The sequence below is a fragment of the Callorhinus ursinus genome, unplaced genomic scaffold (genome assembly GCF_003265705.2).
Source record: "Callorhinus ursinus isolate GAN/ISIS: 27379988/994484 unplaced genomic scaffold, GSC_fseal_2.0 scaffold10, whole genome shotgun sequence".
Taxonomy (NCBI): domain Eukaryota; kingdom Metazoa; phylum Chordata; class Mammalia; order Carnivora; family Otariidae; genus Callorhinus; species Callorhinus ursinus.
Genome location: NW_027397072.1, coordinates 78,049,734 through 78,073,972, shown reverse-complemented (window position 1 = coordinate 78,073,972; position 24,239 = coordinate 78,049,734). Strand labels below are relative to the sequence as shown.

General features: G+C 42.9%; 1 protein-coding gene across 11 annotated transcripts in view; it reads right to left on the bottom strand.

The window, feature by feature from the left end:
• The window catches only part of VWA3B (von Willebrand factor A domain containing 3B), a 246,473-nt gene that overhangs the window by 8,426 nt on the left and 213,808 nt on the right, over positions 1 to 24,239 (bottom strand). For 10 of the 11 annotated variants that reach the window (XR_012379855.1, XR_012379857.1, XR_012379858.1 and 7 more), the window contains 4 exons: positions 13,537 to 13,648; positions 6,917 to 7,041; positions 5,574 to 5,711; positions 3,370 to 3,470 (listed from right to left, as the gene is read on the bottom strand). Coding sequence is in view for 3 of the 11 variants with exons in the window: in XM_073897813.1 (XP_073753914.1) it covers positions 3,370 to 3,470; positions 5,574 to 5,711; positions 6,917 to 7,041; positions 13,537 to 13,648 (476 nt within the window). In the remaining 8 variants the exon portion in view is untranslated. Of the gene's footprint in view, positions 1 to 3,369; positions 3,471 to 5,573; positions 5,712 to 6,916; positions 7,042 to 13,536; positions 13,649 to 24,239 lie in introns of those variants that run through there. The other variant, XR_012379860.1, reaches the window with a different exon arrangement.

Genomic DNA, 24,239 nt, shown 5'->3' with positions numbered 1-24,239 from the left:
AACCAAAGGGAGCTGGTACCTTTAGAAAGCAAGTTAGGAAGCGCTCCTGATGAGAAAGGACCTACCAGAAAGAAATCCCAGTGGAGATACAAAATAAGACCTGCACCTTCAGTCTGTGTGCTCACACCTGTCAGCTCTGATTATGGAAAGAGAGACAGATTAATCTCTGAACTTAGTGGGCTGGACGTGACCTCTGCTTAAGAGAATTAAATGCAGTCTCTTGCTAGCACAAAGGTGGCCAGAGCAAAACAACAGTGGAAGTTACCATGGGGAGACTTTCGCTGTGTGAAGCCCTAGAAGCTAGGGTAGATAATTAGCAGCTGAGAGCTTTAAATAAGGCCTAGGGCAGGACTAAGATAGAAAACAATTACAGGCTTTTCAAAACACAGAAAGAATTGAATTTTAATTCTAAAATAGGATTGATAATGTTGAATTTAGGGAAAATGGTCAATACCTAGACACATCTATTCATATTATTCATATTCCTTTAAAATGTACCATAATTTGGATATCATTTTGTTTGAGTAGGATTTTGAGATCAACAAAAAATGTGCTATAATTTTAAATGAACATTATACTCATCTAGAAGAGAATGAAGAATGGTAGTGTATATTTTCAACAATAATACCTAAGGAAAGATTCTCTGTGAAACCATGCACCTCTCAAGGAACAATGCTGGGCATCCACTAGTATTTATTTGTTCACTGGTTCATTCTTCAAATAGTCATTGGGCACATTCTACGAGCTGGACTTTGACAACTATAATTTAGAAGTGGATAGAACCTGGCACTTGCTTTCAAGGACACGTGCCTAACAGGAGTGAGAAACTGAGAAAGTACGTGGCCCAACACAAGGGAAATTTTCTGTAATGAAAACCTCTACAGGATGCAGTAGGATCACCTCAGCGCACAGGATGGCTAGAGTCTCAGAACATGAATAGCGATGGTGACCCCTGAGTTCAATGTTAGAGTTCCCTGGAGGCCAAGAGCAAAGAATAACATTCCAGGGAGGGATACACAGCACAGAGCCCTGAAAAAGCATGGCATGGAGAAAAAGCTACAAGTAGTTAAGTATGATTAATGTGCAGAGGGCTTGTGGGAGGTTGGTTGGGGGTGGCTAGGGAGAAGTGAGGCTGGGGGGACAGGCCTGGGTCAGACCCACAAGAGGCTAAACTAGAATAAGAACGGGCAAGGGAGGGAGACTGAAGGATTTTTTAAGTGGGGGAGGGGCCAGAGCAGATTTGCCTGTGAGGAAGATTCCTCTGCTCAGCCCCTCTGTTGGGAAGAGGGCTGGGACTATTGGCAGGAGGCCAAAGGTAGTGGCCTCAGGAAATGAGATGCCTGACCTATAAGATAGCACAGGTCCAGCAGAGCTGAGAAATATTTGCAAATTAGGTTCAATATAACTTGGGAGACCCATGGGGTGTAGTGGGTGAAGGGCAAGAAGCCAAAGACGACGACCAAATTTCTGCAAGGACAACTCTGTGACTGACGGGTGGCAGAGAGAACTGAGTCAGGGCAGGCAGAGATGGGAGTGGGTCTGTGGAGAGCTATACTTTCAGTATTAGATGTGCTGAGTTTGAGGTTCTGTACATTCAGGTGGGCGGCTGGAAACGCCAGGATTCCCACCATGGACTGAGCATCTGCTTTACCCCAAGCACACAGACCGTCTCCAATCCTCACACCACCTTAATCTCACTGTAAGCAAATAAGCTCCTAGATGATAAGCAACCAGCCCAAGGGCGCAAACTAAGTGAGGGTGGGGCTGGGATAGGAAATCAGGTCTTAGCTTCCAAGGCCCCTTTCACCTAGTTCTTACCAACCAAGTCTGCAGTTTACAACCAGTGGGGGAGCTTTCAGCAAAGTCCATCCCAGGTCCCACTCTGAGAGGCTACGATTCCGATGCGGGAGCACAGGAGTGGTCTGGGGTGGAGAGGGAGATATGAGGTCCTTAGTGTAAGTGGAGTCATGGAAGTAAGGGATGTGGTTGAAACTGGGCAGGGAGGAAATCCAGAGGGAGGAGGAGCCATGACAGGTCTCAAGAGAAGGAGGAGGGGTGGTCGAGAGTCAAATAGACCACACACCGAAACAGCATGCACAGTCCGTGTGAGCGGTCCTAAGTGGCCTCTGTGGGAATAGCTTCACAAGAGGGTAAGGGGGGAAGCCAATACCCAAGGCTCCTCAGGAAGGGAAGAGAAGGTAAGCAAGGGGAGACATGAGCCTATGAGACTGCCTACATACAGCGTGGCTGTGAAGGGAGGGAGGATGCCAGATCACACTGCTGAACCAAGGGAGCTCGATGGATTTAGGACTAGGGGGGAGGGTATGCATGCATGTGTGCATGTGTGTAAACAGTGGAGGCAAACTTGGGTTTTGGCTGGGTGAAGGAATCAGGAGAGGGGCTAGGGAGATAGGAGAGAATCCTGGATAACTGATGGAGCAAGAATCAGGTAGTGGGGACAGACTCTGGAGCCTGGTGGTCAGGTCAGCCTTGGATGAGAGAAGGTACTTTGACATCAGGGGGAAAGACAGGGGTTTCTACAAGCCTAGAGGTGGGGAAAAAGAAGTGGAGAAGAGAATGTCTGATGGTTTCTGTTTATGAAGTGCAAGGTGATGCCATCAGGTGAATGAAGGCTGGCACCCAAGACAACCTACAAACTCCAAGTGAAGTTGGAGGGTGTTTCCAGGATCCTTTTCCCTAACCCTTGCTCAAAATCCACCTTCACCTCCAAGGTTATGGCTCTGACTCCAGCTGTGATGCCCCTTGTCAGCCACATGGACTTCAGTTTTTGCCAGCTTTCTAGGCCTCAGCTTCTTCTTATTGACTTTGCTTTAATCTATCTTTCCAGCTTTTAGCAATCCTACTTCCTCAGATGAAAAGGTATTCACCCCACTGTAGCCACTGGAAACTGCCACACCCCCACCCACCCTTGCTCACCTGGGCACAGACAAGCCAGGACCAATACCACATTCTCACTCCCCAGCAAGGGGAGAAGCAGACAATTGATTGGTCCCAACTGCAACTTAATCTAACCTTTGCTTTATGGTGAGACTTCATTAGAAGGCCTTGAACCTTTACAAATAAAAGGGGAATAATTCCTTCAAGTTCATAACAGGATTGAGTGTTTTTCTGAAGAGTCTGTAAAATAATGTTGCATTTGAGATTAGAACCAGATAGACAAATAACCAGCAAGTGAGAGGTGTGATATTGAAGGAATAATAATCATAGAACTACATTTTAAGCAGCAGGTCCTCCACCTCTGCTTTCCTCCCCAAGTATTAAGAGATCATGAATCCCAGCTCAGAAACAGATTAAAGGTGCAAAGATATAAATAAAGTTCAGGGAGTATAAAAAGTTGGGCCTACTTACACTTTTGGATCCTCCTGAATTGGGGGTGATTTTATATGAGAGCAAGAGAGAGCATACTTGTTTTGGCTGATCTTAATAAGTGCACTCCGAGGGCAAAATTCCTGTAATAATACCAAAAGAGTTCATGCAACTTAAATCAGAAATGTCCACAATTTAGATGTAATTTTATTTCAGCTTGATCCATTATAATAGCTGCTAGCCATTATCCTATTCAGGATGACACTTAAGAGGGCAGTCAAATGGCAGGGTCTGGTTTGATAATTATATGCTAAGTAAAAGTCATCGATGAGTCCTCCCGGTCATTTCTCCATATCCTGGATCACGTGTGAGGCCATCCACGTAAGATGCACGTGCCTGCCCATGCACATGCGCATCACACCCACACATCCCTCCACAGAGCTACCTTCCTATTTACCTTTACTTCAGCCTTGGCCATCTCTTTCCTAGACTCAGAAACTATAACCACCACCCTTTGCCAAGTGTGCCACCTTCAACCCCGTGACTCTCTACCAGAACTGTCTTCAGTGTCTCGCCCCTGACCATGCCCCTCTAGTCTACAGGGCCTCACTGCCCTGGGGTAAATTCCAAGGTCCCTCCTGGACTTTGAGGCTCTTTCTCAGGGATCCTAGGACAACTGCTTCATCTCTCCCCACACGCTGGGGCGTGCCCAGGGACATCTCTTCAAAAGTCTCTTAATTTGCTTTCTCCTCTTTTGCCTAGTAGATATCCCCAGAGTGGTGCCTCATGTCAGAAAACTTCCCACCCACTGCCCTCTAGACTGCTTTTTACTGTCATCCAAACAGCTCCACTAAAGTCTATTTTGTCTTAAAGTTTTTTTTTTTTTCTTTTTCTTCTGGGTTGATGAGAAGGTACCCCTTTCTCCTTCTTGTTCTGTTCTGTCAGATTAGAAACTGCTTCTGGGGCCATTGGCTCTGATGGTCTTTACTCTTTGCCTTTAATTCTAAAATTCATTTACCGTGACTCCTCTCCTGATGGATACACCTCATGCTATAGGCAAGAACTGACTGGATATTTTTTATTCCGTATACTAGGCAGTTGGGCACAGAGATTCAGAGTGTAGGCCATGGAGCCAGACTGGCTGGGTTCAAATGCCCACTGTCCCACTTACCCTGTGTGTGATTTAACCTCTCTGCTTTGGTTTCTTTATCTGAAAATGGGAATAATAATAGTACCTGCTCACAGTGTTTTGAGCATTTAATTGTTCATTACATATAAAGTACCTGATTAGTACCTGTGGCACATAATAAGTGCTTAATAAAGCTAGCCACTAGTATTTTACTTCTTGCTTTTTGCTTCCCAGTCTATTTTCCAGGCATATTAAATGGCCCATCAAGACAATGTTATTTCCATTAGAAATGTCATTCATTTAAGTAATTTAAAAAGCAATTTTGAGAACCTTCTCTTCATCAGAGGCCTGTGCTGGGGCTACAAAGATGAATAGGCCACAGTCCCTGCCTTTAAGGAACTGGGAGTTGGTGAGGAAGCCAGTGTGGGAAGGGGGAAGTATAGTGTGCAGAGGAACCCTGAGGGCCTCAGCAGGACGTGACAGTTGGGCAGAGTCTTTCCGGTGACAGGAGTTTCTGCAGAGAGAGGATGGGAGGATGGTCCAGGAAGAGGGAAAGACTAGGGGCTTGGAGAAGCCCATTGTAGTCAGGAAGCAGTGAGCCTTCCATGGGGCCGGGGCCACACTGGGTTCAGGCTGGGCTTTTCCTTGAGGTTGATGAGAAGTGTGTGCGCGTGCACGCGCGTGGGTGTGCGTGTGCATGTGTGTGATAAAGAGGCTTTCTAAAGTGTTTAGGGAAATTCATAGGGAGGCCAGGGAGGGGAACAGAACAGGCTGAGAAGAGGCAGGCAAGGAAGAGAGACAGAAAGGTGCTGTAAGCAGCTGGGGAGGACACTAAAGAACCGGAGTGAGTCTCCCCAGTTGTCAAATGCAGAAGAACCAAAAAGGCCATTCGATGAAGGAGTTAGGAGGCCGTGGCAACCTCGGTGAGGGTAGATTTTGTGTTGCAGAATGGGCAGAATCCGAACCGTAAGGAGTAGGAACAGGGGCAGCTAGGCAAGTCATTCCTTCAGGACATCCGGCAATGCCAGGAATGAGCGAGGCATTGCCCAGAAGGGGGGGGGGAAGGAAGCCACTTTCTACCTAGTGAGAAAGCCCTTTCCTCAATGAAAGTACTTACTCTCCGGTTGTTGCACTTCAAAACTGTGTAGAATTTATCGTCGGCCACATCCTGATTCGGAAGTGCTATGACAATGGCAGGGACATAGAAGTCAAATCCGTTGGGTATCACAATTTTGGCAAAGACATAATCTCCAACCTGTAGATGAGAACGTACATCATAGCAAATATTTTGCTTGTCGATCTTATAAGCAATGTCAACATAGCCTGTTTTAAAATACTCCAAGGTGATTAGCAAGTACTGATGCTATAATTCAAATACATATATTTTCTCAGCTAAGAAAGAGTCAATAGTTTGAAAATTCCCCAGGCTCACTGGGCCACCCCTGGAATTCTACAATCAGTTTAGGGGAGCCCCCAGTTTTCGTGGGACTTCTTCACCTGACAAGGATCCCAGGCTGGGGGGCAGCCAGCAAACTAGCAAGAGTTCTGGAAACCATATCCTATAAAGACTGGTTGAAGGAACCTATTTCACAAGGGCTGTCACCCAGACAATGTAAAGCAGCAGGTTTGTTTAATGTTCCAAAGCACACACCTGGAGTCCATAGACAAGGGTTACAAAGAGACAGCTTCTAGCAGAAAGAAAATCTTGTGTAGCATATGGAGGTTGCTGGGCATGTGTCAGATGGACAGGACCAACTGTCAGGGGCAAAGTGGACCGGTGGACGCTCTGGGTCTGGCCAGGGAGGTGCCGACAGACCCTCGGCATGGAATCCTAGGAGTACTCATCAGGTGCTTTGCCTCCTGGCTCCCGCTGTCCAAGACAGCAGTGCTGGAGCTCTGGGAGCTTTCTGCCTCTCCCTCCTCTGGCCTGGGGGCTGGGAAGGATGGGCCCCATGCAGCCCAGCTTTCATGGATGTATATGCAGATGAGAACACAGCAGCCCAGCCAACCTGTGGAATGCGTGTTCAGGTGTAACTGCATTATGGCATCAAGGTCGGGCAATAACTAACCACAACGTCAAGGAAAGCTCTACCTCTGCCCTTGATATTTACATCAGTTTTAATATCATCTTTTGCAGTTAAATTTCCAGGGTGTTAGCAGTTACAGCAGCTCTCTTCCCCCACCATCTGCTGCCCCCAAGGGCCTTAGGGGCTAATGTAAGCAAGCCTATGCAGTCATGAGGCTCCTTAACAGGGTGTTAGCAGATCAAGGTGGAGGAAAAAAGTTGCCAGGGCAGGGGCCATACGAACAGGGGTCACTACTTTTCCTGCCCAAACACAAGCTCCCTGGAGGAGCCCAACCAGGTGTTCAGCAGAGGCCCACCAGTGGCCTTGCCATCCTGTTATCCACGACTGTGGGGATGGTGGAAAGGGCCCCAGAAGAGATCGCTGGAGCAGGTACCTGGAGCAGGGGACAGGGCATGGCGCCCCCGATAGGCATGATGAACGAGGTGGGCACAACCTTGGTGTCTCCGTACCTGAAATCCACCAGTGCATGGGTGGGGCTCACACACTTCTTCACAATCCCTGCAAGGCATGAAGTTTAAAATATAATATGAAGACAAATAATGCCTGAATAGGGCTTGCACCATCTTGTTGGCCAATTTATAACACTTGGACTGTTTAAACCAGCATGCCCCTTTGATTTCTCCAGGAGGTAACAGTGGATACCGTACGACGCATAGGGTGGCTGACCGACCCAAAGTGGTGAAGTGCACAGCTCTGGTCTGGACACCGCTGATGTGAAGCCCAGAGAACATGCAGAAGCTGTTTGCCCGCCATCACCAGCAGCAGTCCTGACAAAAACGTCATTCCTGGAAACAAATGTCCTCTTCCTGGCTACTTCCTACCATCTGGTTTCCTTATTTACTTCCTGAAGCCATATTTCCTTCTATACTCCTCACATACAGAAAATCAGAGTTGTTAAATTGTATAAGTCCAAGAAAATAGGAAATCCCATCATTAACTTTTCATCTAGTATCAGATAAATGAAAAGCTAACTAGGCTGAACACATCCTCTGGCTTCCCTAAAATGCACTACCAAAAAAGGAACAAGGAAAAAGACACAAGAAGTTTCTTTGTTTTTTAGCTGTACTCAAAGGGATGATTATAGCAGGAAAAAAAAATACCCATTTTCAGGTTCACTTATCCTAGCTGAGATTTATTTTCCTATTATAAAGGGATTATGAATATTAAGGAACTTTTGACTGGGACACTTCCCCAGGCAGTGAAGCTGCAGTCAGACTCCTACTCTGAGAGAGAAATGTGCGTTTTCCCCCTGGGGTCCCACAACACCAGGGCCTGTCACTGCTGCCCCAGCTCACACACTTACCTTGGCCAAGTCCCATGGTCTTTGATGTGGCAAAGGAATGGCTGATGTTTTTCATCTTGAGTTCATGTCTCTTGTTTTAAATGGCCAAAGAAATGACAACTTTTTTTTTAACACACATACACACAACAAGCGAAAACCAGTTCCACTTGGTGTGTGTTTTCTCATTGGATTAAAATGTTGTTTGGTTTTTATATTCTTTATACATTATTCCACACATTTGCTGCCACAAACTGACTTTATCCTTTTAATTAGAAAAACAAACGCTGCTTTGTAGAAAGACTTCCTATTAGGGAAGCAATGAAGAACCACTCCTAACTGAGGAGAAGGCTCACATCCCACACACTGGCGAGCTCCACACCCACTCCCAGGGTTCACAGTGAAGGGCCTGGGCTGCCATGATGGCCACACTGGCCAGTGTGATCCTCCTCAAATTCTTAGCCTCTGGGACTTAGCAGAGTCTACTCATAAACCTGCTAGGCAGGGTTTCAATTGTTTGCCTGAGTAGAGTAGCTGTGATCGCCACAAAGTCTAAACCATTTACTATGTGTCTTTCAAAGAAAAACCCTACCAACTCTGCTCCACACGATTAGATCTAGACTTTTTGGTATCTTACAACAACCTCTTTTTAGTTCCTTCCATTGTTTTCTTCTTTGTACAAGCTCTGCAGAAATGGGCCTTTGCTCACCTGCAGAAATTGGTCCCGTGTCTCCCAGCCCAACGTTAGAACCAGCCTCACCATATGGGCAGCCTGGCTGGCTGTGCTCTGGAAGCTGGAGGACCATGAGTAGGCCTGTCGAATTATGGCTCAGCCTCTGCATTTGCTCTTTCTCTATCTAATTAAGGAGCTGCTACCATTTCTAAGTCCCGATTCAAGATCAGCATCTAATTCTGTTTCTCTTTGTCCTCACCCCCAGAGAGGTGAGACTGGGTCTCCTGGCTCTGAAATGTCTCCAGGAACCACTTCAGGGGCCTGGGCTTCCTCCCAGGGGAGGCTTGGCGATCCCAGTCACCTTCCTTGGGTACAGGTTGGGCCCCCCACCTCAGCCAGAGGGCTCTCCTGTACTCAGGCTGGAGAAAAAGGAATGTGCCCCTGTTGAGCCCCTCAGCAAAAATGTGGCCCATTTTCAAGCGTCAGAAGATGGCAGAAATACTCCAAGTAGGTAGGTCAGTTCATTTTGTGAAAGACGCAGGCAGAGTTCTCAATCTTGGCTCCAAACAGGAATTTCTCAGGTTGGAGACTGGATCTTTTACCTCTGGCTCTAACTTTCTGATACGCACAGCCCAGCTTAAATTCCAGCTCCCAAAAAAGGCTTTCACTTTGCTTCACCAAAAGCAGCCCTTCCACCTGCCCCACTCCACTGAAAGTCATCTTGCACATCTATTCATCATAGTCTCTTCTCCCTTCAGCCTCAGAGGTTTCCTTTCTACCCCCTGAGCTAATTTTTGCCTCTTTGAATTGCTGTTAAGGTTTTTAAACTGCTGTTAGTGTTTTTGAATTGCAAGCACCTCCCTCGACCCCCAGGAGAGGACAGAAGTTGTTTCTGTCTCTCAAGAGAAGCTCTCACATGGGATGAGCGAAAAACTCTTTACATGCAATTCACACTTTCCAATTTAAAAAATATAGTACATTACCATATTTAATCGACACCACAATCTTACAGGGGTTCTAATTGTTTTAATTTCATTCAGGAAGATAAAGAAACTGAGGCTTAGAGAACTTCAATGATTCTAGTCACATGGCTAGTAGAGGAAAAAGGCAGACTTCAAACAAATAAAAACTTGGGCTTTTCTGACCCCAAAACATGACATCTGAGAAGGTATTCAGTTCCTCCTCCCCCGCCTCTGCCACCTGCCTTTTTCTTCCCTTGTAACTTGTTTCTGTGGCATAGTGCAGAAATTGTACAACTCAGACTTTTCATCATCATGGATTTCCTGAAGTAAATGCTTCTTTTCACTGAAGAACAGGAAGGAGGACCCGATTCCCACAAATAATGACTTAAAATAATGTTTTGAAATGTGTCTTCCTCCTTGCCTTTCAGCATCCTAATGACCCAGACTATTGGCTTGTCACCTCCATTCTGAACAATGCAGTCATTCCTTAACCTGATATTCCACACTGACCCTGGGAGAGAGTCAGCCATACAGAAATCTCTGCCCTGACTGCCAACGATGACAGCAACAATCGGTCTAGCTCTGCTCCAGTGTGGACCTGGCCTGAAGCGAGAGACACTCTGACCCAATTACCCCAAAGCCACCTACTACTGAGATACATTTCAAAGCCAGATATTTTTCATTAGAAATGTTTAGAAGGCTCCAGACAAAAGTTATCAAAAAAGGTGTCACCCGTGAATAACATGCTGTGCTCCACAAGTCTCTGTTTGGCCTTCTTTTTCACAAGGGAGAAAACAGTAATGCATTGTAACCAGGTGATCTCAAGTAGTGTCACTAATGAGGCCGATGGACATCATGTGCCTCTGGATGGGATGTCTTGAGAGGGACATGACATTATGCCATCACTTAGGTAGCAAACTGTCCAGGAATACACACTCTGAGCCTAAGCTAACTGAGGAACATTCTATGAAGTAACTGATCTTACTCTTAAATAACACCAGTATCATGAGAAATGATAGGAAAGGCTAGAGAATAATTCTAGATTAAAGAAGACTAAGGAGATATGTTAACCCAATGTTAACATGATTCTGGACTCGACCTATTCTAGAGACAAAAAATATAAAGCTATAATTGAGACAATTAACAAAATTGAAATACACAGGTAAAAAGTAGTATAATAATGTTAAATTTCCTGGATCTTATAACTTTATTATGATTATGTTAAGAGAATACCCTTGTTCTTGAGAAATATACACTGATGCATTAAGGAGTAAAGGGGCATGATGATGTTACCTAATCTCAAATAGTTCAGAAAAATAATGTGTATGTGTGGAGTTGAGTATAGAGAAAGAGAATAAAATAAAATTATAAATGTGGTAAAATAAACATGACAAAAGCTAATCATTGGCAAAACTGGGTAAAGCATATACAAAAGTTCTATTATTCTTGCAACTTTTCTGTAAGTTTGAAATTATTTTTTATAAAAAAATAACTCTATGAGTTGGGTTGTTCCCAATTAAAGATTCACTGACTTCAGGGAGGAAGAGGGAACCGAAATGAAGTACATCCAGGAACACAGGCATGATCATTTAATTTGCCTGAGTCAGTATTTACTAACTAGCCACTCATGCAAATTACTGATTATATGACTAAATTCAAATGTGTATTCCCTCCACACAGACTTATTTGAGTTTAATCACAGCCACAAATTAAAAATTCTCAAATAGCCAGATCTCAACTTTGGTGGCGTGCACTCTCTGCCTCTAATTGCACACTTAAAGGAAAACAAAACAAAACAAAACAGGGCAATAATGATTGCTGACATGATCTCAGGAATTGCATGCGGCCATGGTGTTACCTGCTTTCTCGACTTCCCCAGACTGGCAGCAGTAGGTCTTTGACATTTCTTATCACACGAGAATGGTGTGGAGGAAAAGTTTGAGTTGTTCTACTTTTCTCCAGGACCCTGGCCAGCGAACTAATCCCAAGGCCAAATGCAGCCATTTGGAAGCCAGTCCTTTCCTGCATTTCCATTCAACTGCCAAATTAGCCTCAGACCCCTCTCTGGGGCTTCAATTCAGAAAATCAAGCAGAGGTGCCGCCCCCATAATCACCACCCAGCAAATCTGGGTCCCAGAGAAAGGGAAGGTTTTTGGGCCCTGCTCTTGCAAAGACTTTTGTGCCTTGGCCTATGAGCTCATCTCAAATGCTCCAATCCATATTTAATTACTCTCATCTAGTCAGCTCCCCAAAGCACATCTAGTGAATTTCAAAGAAAATGTCCTAGCTGTCAGTTCTCCACATTGCCTGCCGCAATCCAAAATGCCTGCTGAAGTATTTTTCCCCACTTAAAAAGATTCAATGAAATTTAATTAATAAAGAATGATTCTTTTAACTGGTGATTGACAGATAATGCCTATGCAAGACCGGCTGTGTTTCTACAGTCCATCATCTTTCTGCCCCATGGATCTTCCTGAGGGCTCTCTCCCTAAGCTCTCTTTTCCCTACAGGCCCTTCCCATATCAATGACACTTATGTGTTGATGTCTCAAAAATCTCTATCTCCAGACAGATTTCCAGGGTCCTGGGATTAAGCCCCACATCAAGCCCCATGTCGGGCTCTGTGACCAGCAGGGAGTCTGCTTGAAGAGTCTCTCTTTCCCTCCTGTTCTGTGCCCCCCCCAACTCATGCTCACATTCTCTCTCAAAATAAATGAATCTTTTAAAAAAAAAGAAGAACTCTCTTCCCCTAGATAATTTCATGGCTTGCTCCTTCTCCTTTTTTAAAATTTTTTATTGTTATGTTAATCACCATACAATATCATCAGTTTTTGATGTAGTGTTCCATGATTCATTGTTTGTGCATAACACCCAGTGCTCCATGCAGTACGTGCCCTCTTTAATACCCACCACCAGGCTAACCCATCCCCCCACCCCCCTCCCCTCTAGAACCCTCAGTTTGTTTTTCAGAGTCCATCATCTCTCATGGTTCGTCTCCCCCTCCGACTTACTCCCCTTCATTCTTCCCCTCCTGCTATCTTCTTCTTTTTTTCTTAACATATATTGCATTATTTGTTTCAGAAGTACAGATCTGTGATTCAACAGTCTTGAACAATGCACAGCGCTCACCATAGCACATACCCTCCCCAATGTCTATCACCCAGCCACCCCCACCCCCCCCCCCCCCCACCACTCCAGCAACCCTCAGTTTGTTTCCTGAGATTAAGAATTCCTCATATCAATGAGGTCATATGATACATGTCTTTCTGTGATTGCCTTATTTCGCTCAGCATAACACCCACCAGTTCCATCCACGTCGTTGCAAATGGCAAGATCTCATTCCTTTTGATGGCTGCATAATATTCCATTGTGTATATATACCACATCTTCTTTATCCATTCATCTGTCGATGGACATCTTGGCTCTTTCCACAGTTTGGCTATTGTGGACATTGCTGCTATAAACATTGGGGTGCACGTACCCCTTCAGATCCCTACATTTGTATCTTTGTGGTAAATACCAAGTAGTGCAATTGCTGGATCGTATGGTAGCTCTATTTTCAACTGTTTGAGGAACCTCCATACTGTTTTCCAGAGTAGTTGCACCTTGCTCCTTTTCCTTTAAGTCTTATTCACACAACGCCTTCCCAAGAAGTTCTTCATTGGCCACCATATTTAAAATTGCAGACTTTACCTTGACACTCTCAATTCCCTTTGTAGCTTGATTTTTCTCTACAACACCCTGTCTGATGTACTACATAATGTATGTATTTGCTTGCTTGTCTGTCTCCCTCACTAGAACGTTAAGTTCCACAAAGACAAGAATTTTCATCTGCTGGTCTACACTAGACCAGCACTTTAGGAGTATTACATTCATAGAAGATAGTAGACATATAGTAAATAGTAGCCCATTTCCTCTCATAAACATAGGTAGAAACCCCACCATCATTTCATTTCAGAAGTGGAATACCTTACTACAGCTCATGAGTTGTCAGTGTTCTGGGGAAAGCACAGTTTGAGAACCTCGGGTGCCCGATATCATATTATTTAACATAGGAATCTTACAAAATAAAGTATCTACCTGGAAAGTAAAAGCCATTTTCATCACATCTTGCAATAACTTTCTGGCCTTTGAGGGGATCCAATTTTTTTGATTTGGTTTTTTTTGTTGGATTTCCTTGAGGTTTCTGTTGCTAAAAAAATATAAAACATTAATAATTAATTTAAAAAATCAACAGTGAAAATCACAGATACAGTGTAGCTTGGGATTCTTTACTGAGAACAGCACTATCAAAAATTACAGTTCATCCATATACTTTGATAACCACTCTGAAATACTTCCTATGTTAATTATGAATAGGCTTTTAAAACCAATATATGAACTGATATATGGGAACCAATGATCATAAAAAGTGAGACAGAATTTGCAGTCTAAACCTAATCAAGTTTTGTTAAAACACAAAAAAAGTGAACCTTTTCCAGAGAATTTAAATAGGATCCAGGGTCTTAAAATATAATACTCAATATATCCAGTATACAATCCAAAATACAACATACTTTTAAAAAGCAAGCAAATATGACCAATTCTCAAGTTAAAAGGTGATCAATAGATCACAATACTGAGATGACCCAGGTGTTGGAATAATCAGATAAAGACTTTAAATCAGCAATTATAAACAAGGTCCATGTGGTTGAACACTTTTGAAATGAATGGTAAAGTACTTGTTTTCAGCAGAGAAATGAAAAAACTGAAAATCTTAGAAGTAAAAAACACAGTATCTGGAAGGGCTAAATAACAGAAATGATATGACAGAAAAAAGAAACTTGAAAACAAATCAACAGAAATGATCCAATCTGAAGAACACAGAGGAAAATGATTTTTAAAAATGAGCAAGGTCCTTCCTGTTCAAATAATCCAAAGCCCAGCTCAGTTATAATCTCCCTGGGAAGATTTTGCCCCCAGGCAATTTCAGAAAAAGCAAAGGAAAGGACCGCACTGTAATTTCCAAATGGTACCATATAAGTCAAGGCTTGAAGTGAATGTCACATTGTGTCTACTACATGAAGAAACTGGTAGCATCATTTTGATTTGTAGAGTTTAACTCTAAAATCCTATTTTCTATGCTTGTTGAACTGATCATTAATAGAAAGACCCCATCCCAGCCACCCTCCAGTCCCCCTAAAATCCCAAAGCCTCCATTACATCATCTGGAACAGTCATTATTTTTTTTAAAGATTTTTTTTTTAATTTATTGAGAGAGAGAGAGAGAGAGAGAATAATAGAGAGCATGAGAGGGAGGAGGGTCAGAGGGAGAAGCAGACTCCCTGCTGAGCAGGGAGCCCGATGCAGGACTCGATCCTGGGACTCCAGGATCATGACCTGAGCTGAAGGCAGTCGCTTAACCAACTGAGCCACCCAGGCGCCCAGTCATTATTTTTAATTCCCAATAAATGTGAGGACCAATGCTGGAAGAGGAACCCCAGGAAACCAGAAATTACTGGGAAGACCACTTACATTAGAGAAGGAAAGGTCAAGTATTACCCCAATACCAAATGAGAGAACAATACAAGAAAAGGAAAGTACAGATCTATACTCCTCATGAATATCGATGCAAAAATATGTTTGCAAATAAATCCAGCAACATACAAGAAGGGTTGTACACAACAACCAAGCATCCCAGGAATGCAAAGCTGATTTAACATCCACAAATCAATGTGATATACCATATTACTAGAACAAAGTTAATTTACCATATTATTTTAATTCATGGAGAAAGAGCACTTGACAAAATCCAACACCCTTTCAAGATAACGACTCTCAACAAACTAGGAATAGAAAGGAACTTTCTCAACTTGGTAAAACCTACATCAAATATGATCCTTAATGGTGAAAGACTGAATGACTTCCCCTTAAGATCAGAAACAAGAAAAGGTACTCTGCCACTCCTATACATTGTACTTGAGGTTCCAGCCAGTGCAATCAGGCAAGAAAAAAATAAAGGCACCCAGATTGGAAAAGAATAAATAAAACCGTATTTATTTATGAATGATATTATCTTCTATGTGGAAAACTCGAAGGAATCCACCCAACAACTACCAGAATTAATTAACAAGTTCAACAGGGTGTCATGATACAAGACATATATATAAAAAATAAATAAATTGTATTTCTATGTACCAGCTATGAACAATCTGAAAATAAAGATAAGAAAAGAATTCCATTTATAACAGCATCAAAAAGAATAGAATATTTAGGAATAAATTTATCAAAATAAGTGAAAGACCTATACACTGAAAACTATAAAACTCTGCTAAAATAAACTAAAGATCTAATGAGTGACATACCATGTTAATGGATCAGAAACCTTGATATTGTTACTACAGCCATTTTCCCCAAACAGATTTATAGATCCAATATAATTCGTATCAAAATCTCATAAGTTTTTTGTTTTGTGGGTTTTGTAGAAACTAAGATACTGAAACTAAAAGTGCCAAAACTATGTGGAAAAAGAACAATTTGTAGGATTTATACTTCTTGATTTCAAAACTTGTTATCAAGAAAGTGCAGTACTGACATAAGGATAGTCATATGATCAATGGAACAGTATTGAGAGTCTGGAAATGAATCTCTACACTTATGGTCAATTGATTTTCAATACTTTGGGAAAAACTTTTGCAATTTCTTTAAAAATTAAACAAATTTACCATATGTCCCAGAAATACTACTATTAGATATCTAGCCAAGAGAAAGGAAAACTTATATCATACAGAGACTTTTATGTATTCATATCAGCATTATTCACAATAATGAAAAAGTGGAAATAATCCAAATGTCCATTAACTGGGGAAATGGATAAACTAAATGTCACATAACCATACAATGAAATATTATTCAGCCATTTATATATGAAATGTACAGAAAAGGCAAATTTATAGAGACAGAAATTAGTAGTTACCTGGGGCTGGTGATGCAAATAGAGATTGACGGCAAATGGGCACGAGGGATCTTTCTGGGGTGATGGAAATGTTCTGAAACTGGATTTTGGTGGTGGTTGACAGCTCTGTCAGTTTTACTAAAAATCACTGAATTGAAGTAGGTAAATTTTACAGTATGAAAATCAGGTTTTTTTTTTTTCAAATCACTACATTGTGGAAATTAGAGATTTTTTCATTTTAAAAAAAAATTTCCTGATAATTAACTTATTGTTGAGTTTCTCAAAGAAATTTGTCCTCCATCCTAATCAGAGTGCCCCCATGACATCATTCTCCAGCTTTTTTTTTTTTAGATTTTTTTTTTAAAGATTTATTTATTTTTATTTGACACAAAGAGAGAGAGCACAAGCAAGGGAAGCGGCAGGCAGAGGCAGAGGGAGAGGCAGACTTCCCACTGAGCAGAAAGCCCAATGGGGGCCTCGATCCCAGGACTCTGGGACCATGACCTGAGCTGAAGGCAGACGCTTAACTGACTGAGTCACCCAGTCACCCCTCCAGCTTCTTTTCACAGACCATCAAATGCCCCTCTCTTCCATGATACAAAGCAAATATAAAGTGCTTCCACATGCTTTTTGATGTTACTTTTTTGCAATGCTATAGCTGTATCTCAAATAAAGTATTCAATGCATATTTTATGCGTCCATATACAGGACTTCAGTTAAGGAAGTCTCTAATTTATGAAACAATTGACTGTAAACATTTAAATAACCTCAGATAGTCTGAACACATTTGCTCTTGGGTCATTATTTGTGTGCAGTACAGTTTGGGTTCATTTCCCTGGTGCCCTGATGTTACTGGATTCTGTTGCAGCCATCTATCATTTGGATCTGTTTCGAGATGCTTTTTAGGTTCATCAAAAGAAGTGGGAGTATGGTTTATTTCAGGGGAGAGGAAAACAGAGCCATGGGCCTCAGAAGTGAAGAAATACTGAACCAAAGGTTTAAGGTCTCTTGAAGGAACTATGAGATATTAACAAGACTATGCAGCCTTTGATACAAAATGTAAGCTGAATACCACCCTTCTGTTTATGATGCTCCATTTTCAATGGATTTTGCTGGAGTCCATCCTCATGGAATTTCTATTTTTACTGATACAGTTACCATGTCAAAGAGAATGGCCCAACATCACTGGTGGATGGTAACTATTACCTGTTTGTCCCTGGGCTTTCAGCCAGAGGAGAAACCTAAATAGTCTCTTCCCACAGGAGCTTCAGAATGACCTACTGCAGTCTGAATTGGCTGCAAAGGGCCGAGACTGGACCACGAGACAGGAGAAATAGGACCAATTGCCGCCCAGCTGGCTGTGTGACTTTGGGTAATCTTTCAACTTTTTGGGCCTCAATTTCTGCATAAGCAAAGAGATTGTACAAACTAAATGATTTTAACATCTTCTAATTCCATATTTCTGTCCAGAAGAATCTAGGCCTTACTAGACCTTTGTCTGCATTACTAGAGAAACTGTCAGACCGTGTGTATACAAAGACAGGGACACTGGCATGATATTTTTGTTTGCAGTTTTTATAACATAAGGGTATTGCAACAACCAGAACCGTGAATGTGAGTAGCACAATATTCTATCATAATACCATCATAATAGAGATGCCCACACCACAGTTTCCTACAATCATTTCCTCAGTGGAAGACTCCATGTAAAGTATTTTCATCACTGATAAAATTTAGAATCTGGACATGCCAAGTTAAATCAGCTGTTGCAAAAACCTCACCTCTACATACAGTTTAACTTACAAAGCCACCTTGCTTCACACCACCAGTGTCCATATCACAGACCAAGCAACCATGGAGGTCACCAGACAGCCTCTCCACCTCCAGATGGATAACACCCTGATTTCCAAAAAGATGTCCACTTTGATCCCAGAAAGGCAACCTCCCCTTCAGAGTTCATCAATATAACAGACAAGCCACTTACTAGAATCTATGCCTAGACATATTTAAAATTCCTTTAAAAATTCTAAATGAGTAGAATCACACTATTTAACTAGCCTCCTTTATCTCTAGGTTCCAAATATTAATTTTCTCAATATCCTAGCCAGAAGCTAACTGGGATAAAAATTCTTTCTACATTTTCATAGGTACAAATCTGTGAAGTCAAAGGCCCGAAATCATCAGAGAGCTCTTTTTTTCTCTAGAGTTGTCACTCACTTCCCAATTCATCTAATATAGAACCACCATTCACTCTGTGAAGACCTTCCCTGCATGGGCAACAACAATGAACAGTAGCAACACAGAGTACTATGATGTTCATTTGTCACACACTGAAAACGCCACCTAAGAAAATGCCTTTCTAAGTGCCTGAAAAGTATCAACTATCTTCAAATCACTCATATGCCTCTGGGTTCACCTGAAAGGACCATTACAGTACTAAAGAGAGCTTTGCATATGCAACACATTTACTCTGCTTTTGTGTCCAACTGTTACTACTATTGGCAATAATTCCTTTCTGTTTCCACATGTACCTTTATGGAAAGAACTATTCAGTGTACACCCAATGATTCATTCAAATCACTGCAAATCAATTCAGCTACATCACAGAGTAAGTAGAGTAGCCATGGGAAAACAAACCTATGGGGCCAGCTTTAGTACAATGGTTCATTCCATGGCTCACAGAAATAGAGCATTGGTTTGCCAGGCTGGAAGGATATCAATAAGGGCAGCTAGACACACCATCCCTTCCGCCACAATGTTGACAACACCCTTCCAGAAAGACAATGTACCACAGTTTTTTAATCTTGCCGAAGACTTTAGAGACACTGTTCAGGCCTATTCTTTTCCTGGCATGCCTTCACCTATGTACACCTACAATACAAACAGGTCATTGAGTTTTTGGGGTTTTTTTCCCTCTTTTTTTATTAGTTTCAGAGGCAGAATTTAGTGATTCATCAGTTGCATATAACACCCAGTGTTCATCACATCAGGTGCCCTCCTTAATGCCCATCACCCAATTATCCCTCCCCTCACACCCTCTCCAGCAACCCTCAGTTTATTTCCTAGACTTCAGTATCTCTTATGGTTTGCCTCCCTCTCAATTTTCATCTTACTTTATCTTTCCTTACCTTCCCCTATGTTCATCTGTTTTGTCTCTTAAATTCCACATATGAGTGAAATCATACGATATCTGCCCTTCTCTGACTTACTTATTTCGCAAAGAAATCTATGGAGGACAAGAGTCAGAAAGGGTATAGAGTGAAAACAAAACAAAAACAATAAATAAGGCAACAGATCTCTAGGTTTAGGTGCATGAGAATAGTTGCATGCCAGTCACCGTGGGGAAGTCAGATGGGCAATGGTACTGGCAGTGGGGATGCTGTCCACTGGGTAATTTGATTTTGCCTTGTTTCCAAAATCCAGAGAATCCAATTCATTTCCTTGTCAGATTCAATTACCAGGTGATGTAGAACAGGATCCAAAATGGTGCCACCCTCCTTTCATTTATTATTTAATTTCGAGGTCATGCTTTCAGGTTTGCATTGGTGGGGACAGTGAAGTTACTAAATGATGCTTTAAAATTTTCCATGCATTTCTATGACTTGACTAGAACTAGTCTTTGGCTCCAAATCTTGACTTGAAACCACTACTAAATATTTTTTTCTGCCCCAAATCATTGAACTGCTGACACCCCACAGCTCCAACATGCTTCTCTGTCCATGTTTTGTCTTTAAGACCAACTAAAGACTGTGACCGCTGTAATCAAGGTAAGACTTATATAGTGTCATGTATGGTTTGACCTTTCCTCTCTCTAGGATACCTAAATATAAGACCAGAACATTTGCAAACTGTCTCTGTAAATAATTCAACTCCCTTTAAAGCCTTGGTGAAAAGGACAAGGCCAGCCTGAAGCATTTGCTGACCTTCACTACCTCTGTCCTCATTTAGAGTTAGAGGGGTATCCTCTACCCTGAGAATATCTAGGATCTGCATCCCTTTTAAAAATGGGTTCTGGAAAGAGAATGAGGAGACCTTATAGGAAAATGTGTATCACAATGGCCAACTCCTGTCCAGCCTCTCTTGGCCATGGAGTGACCACCTGAGTAAATGAGTCAGAGGGTTTCTTATGCTTCCCTTCCCAGGGCATTTGCATTTTAACATGAGGCAAACCATCACACCGAAGGGGTGAAGCTCTAAGGGGAATTTCCTGCCTCAGCTCTGCCCTTCTGAGGAGGAAGCTAATCCCTCTTGCAAGAGCTCTCAGGAGCACAGCAGGTCAGCACTGGGGCCCACGGGGACACTAAGGGTACTGCACGTGAATCCAAGGCTTAAGGGAAACACTATGGACAGGCAGACATGCAGGGAGAATTATTATCCCCTGTGACGTGTCTTGGACACCTAGCCTTGCTTTAAAAATCCAAAGGGGGGTTGGAGAGTGCTTTACTGGAGTTGTTTTCTCCCTCTTCCTCACGGAATAGTGTAACTGTAGAAAACACACGATGAGAAACCAACATCCCCAGAACTTAGATGCAGTTTTCACTTCCCCTTCCTGAGGGTTGCCGCCAGAACAGATCACTGATGGGCTGAGCTGCCTGGCTTTAACACTCCTGCCAGTTTGTGCAGTGTGTGTGGCTCCTTAGGAAGCACAGGAAACCAATCACAGGATGAAGCCCTGAACCACAAAAAAGTCCTCCAATCCCCAATACCGTGCAGTACTGCGCTATGGAGTTAACCACTCTGAAAGTAAAATCTCCAATAAATGGTTAATCAACAGCAACTCAAAGGGATTTTGCAGGAAAAAAGTGAATTTTCTTCTTCTCCTTGTCCTCCCCTCCCCCCCTTCTTCTTTCTTTGGCGGTGGCAAAAGAACCTAATATATATGCATTAGATGCTGCATAAAATTATTTCCCAAGTGAAGAGCAAACTTGTAACATCTTCTCAGGGAACATTTCTTCATTGCTCTTTCAGGAAAAAAAGAGAATTAAAGAGAAAAATTTGAAATGTTTTAAATATTTAAATCTGAAAATTACCACAGCCTTGAAGGTGTAACTCAGATGCTACTGATTCAGTTATCCATATGTTGCTACTCCAGAGATGAACAAAAGCCATATGCTGGAGCCACTTTTGTTTCACTGCCTGGAGTGTGGACCACAACCAGCAATCTGCTATATACAAATATATATCTCACTCAAGGCTACAGTACAAAAATAAATGCTGGGCCTTTAAGAAAACTTTTCAAGACATCTCTGTGCTGGTGACTCTGGTCCAGCCACCTGCCCTCAAATCCATTCTGCCCTGCCCTGCTCCATGCGCTAGGAAGCTGACCCCCATGGATGACACCACCCGATTTATTTCCCTTGCTGGCTGGCTTCTGGACAGGGTGAGCCAATGGCAGGCAGGAGGTCAGAGGGCAACAGGAAGAGGAAAGCCTGGGGTATTGGTTCCACGCTCCTTCCCTGCCCTTTGTGTCTCTAGAACTACCTCCCACTCCTGCTAGTGGACTTAGCTCTCACAGGGCTCCAGGGGCACCATTTCTTTCCAGGCTTTCAAGTCTAGGAGTGATGACAACTTCCTGCTCATGCCAGTCACTGGGGGCCCCAAATCCCATTGGCTGCCTTAGACTACGTCCACCTCTATGAGCAGTCCCTTCATTAATGCTTCTTCACTTGAACTGACTGAATGGGATTCTGTTTCCTGCCTGGATCCTACTGATAAGCCCTCCACACTCAGTTCTGCTCCAGATGGGGAGGTCAATGGCCATCCCTAAACCTGCTGAGGGTAGAATTTATGCCTATGAGAAAAAACCTAGTGGCAGGACAATGCGGAGGTCTGCCCAGCTAAAACCTCCAGCCAAGAGGGTTGTCTATAGCTTTAGAATGAAAAGACAATCTGGCACTGATTTTTGTCACCTCAGGGATTCCCTAGAGCTGGTACCCACCTTCCCACTCCTGAACGTCAGGATCCTAGACAGAAAACTTTTTAGATAATATTTAAAGGTGATGGGAGTTTCTCTTCCCTTCTTTCAGTTCCCTCCAGTGACTGGTATTCCTGAGTGAGAGTCTCTCCTTAAGACCCCAGTAACTGGGGCACAATCATGAGGCTGGCAGCAGTCTCCTGTCCCATCAGTGCACCTCGCTCTCTCTGACACTTAAGCCCCCCTGGGCCACATCTCATCCATCAAGAGCCCATCTGGGGTCTCTTTTCCAGGCGTTTAACTTACCTCCATGATGCTGGTCTGAATGTGCATGTGTCATTCTTTCTGTGATGGCAACATCACTGATGCCCAACCCAGACTTGTTAATTCTCCACCCTCATACCAGGGGATCTTATGTGCTGCTGAAGAACAATTCACAGTCACTACAGAGTCAGTCTTCCTACTAGACTCGAGTATCAGCACAACAGACCCAAGTTTTTCTAGTGGAATGAGGAAGGCTGATTAGTTGTAGAGGTTATGGTGGGCGGCCTCCCTCCTCCCTTTAAAGAGGAAATATTAAGAACTGCAAAATGCAAGAATGACAACGGGTCCAACCATTATTTGGGAGCAAAGATAATAACTCTATTTATTCTGACTCCATTTTATACAACTCAAAGAAATTTCTCTCTAAATCTTTCCAACCGACTTTTTCCTATACGGTGTCAAAATCACTGTTTTCCCGACAGTGTTTTCCAATCCAGATGGTCTCTCTCCTTCTCTCATTCTCCCAGTTCCACCTCACCCAGCCTCTCACCTATATCTTCCCCAACACTCTTTCTTCTGGATAGTTTTTCACGGAGTGGTTCACTCAATGCACCATCCCTAAAGACTGTGGATTCCACATTTTTTACCAGTCACAACTTGGAGAAATAACCATGTGTGGCCAGCTGTATAGATAAATTTCTAAGATCTCTTTTAGGGTTGCTTACAGATGCTTCACAAGATCTTCTGTCTCCAAATTTTCCAAGGCAGTCAAGGTTATAAGTGTGGAGAACCTGTTGGGTCTTTCTGGGCCTGGGTCCTAAGGGATTTGCTCTGGAGAATAATCCTAAGGAAATGTTGTAGGATAGCATGGCTGGGCTGCCTAGACCAGGCTCCCAGGGAGAACTATGGAAGGTTAATTATAATTCAGATGCCCAGTGGTGATTTTCACCATAGCACAGCTCTGATTGGCCAATGATGGTGAAATTCGCAATCATGGCAATAAGAGGGGTGTAAGCCGAGGGAGTTTTCAAGGGGAATTTAAAATTTCAGACTTCAGATTTTTCCTTTCATTATGTGGTCAGTGAGCCAAGCACCTGTCTCTAGGGATACCACAAAACTAGTGGGTAATTGGAAATAGGGTAAGCAATTCTTCAGTCAAGCACAGAATGCGACCATGGTGGGCAGAGCAGGTGGGATGATGGTTCTCCGCTCAGGTTTGATCCTGAGGCCAGCAAAGACTGTCAGTCAAAGCCTGAGTGGAAAAAAAGCAAGGTAGAAGCTGGCTTAACACCAACATATGCAGCCACTTCTCCCCACATCTGATCCTCACCAACAGAAAAATCACAAAGCTGTCCCAAACTCAGGAACCAGTGGGGTGACTACATATCAGAGAACCAAAGACATCCAAACTCCATAACACATCCTGGTGTGGACCAAGTGGACCAAAGTGACCACTGGCCACTCCCTTCTGACTGTGTGTGGGCATTTCCAATTGGATCCCCATTCCTAACAAACTTTAATCACCTTTTGCTACATGTTATCAATAAACTCTAGTGGACCTTAATAAATAAGAGATGGTTTCTTGCTCTTCAATTTATAATCACTGATCAAAATCTTTGGCCTTTGCTAAAAGAATTTATAATCAGACTATATTTATATACGAATCAGTAA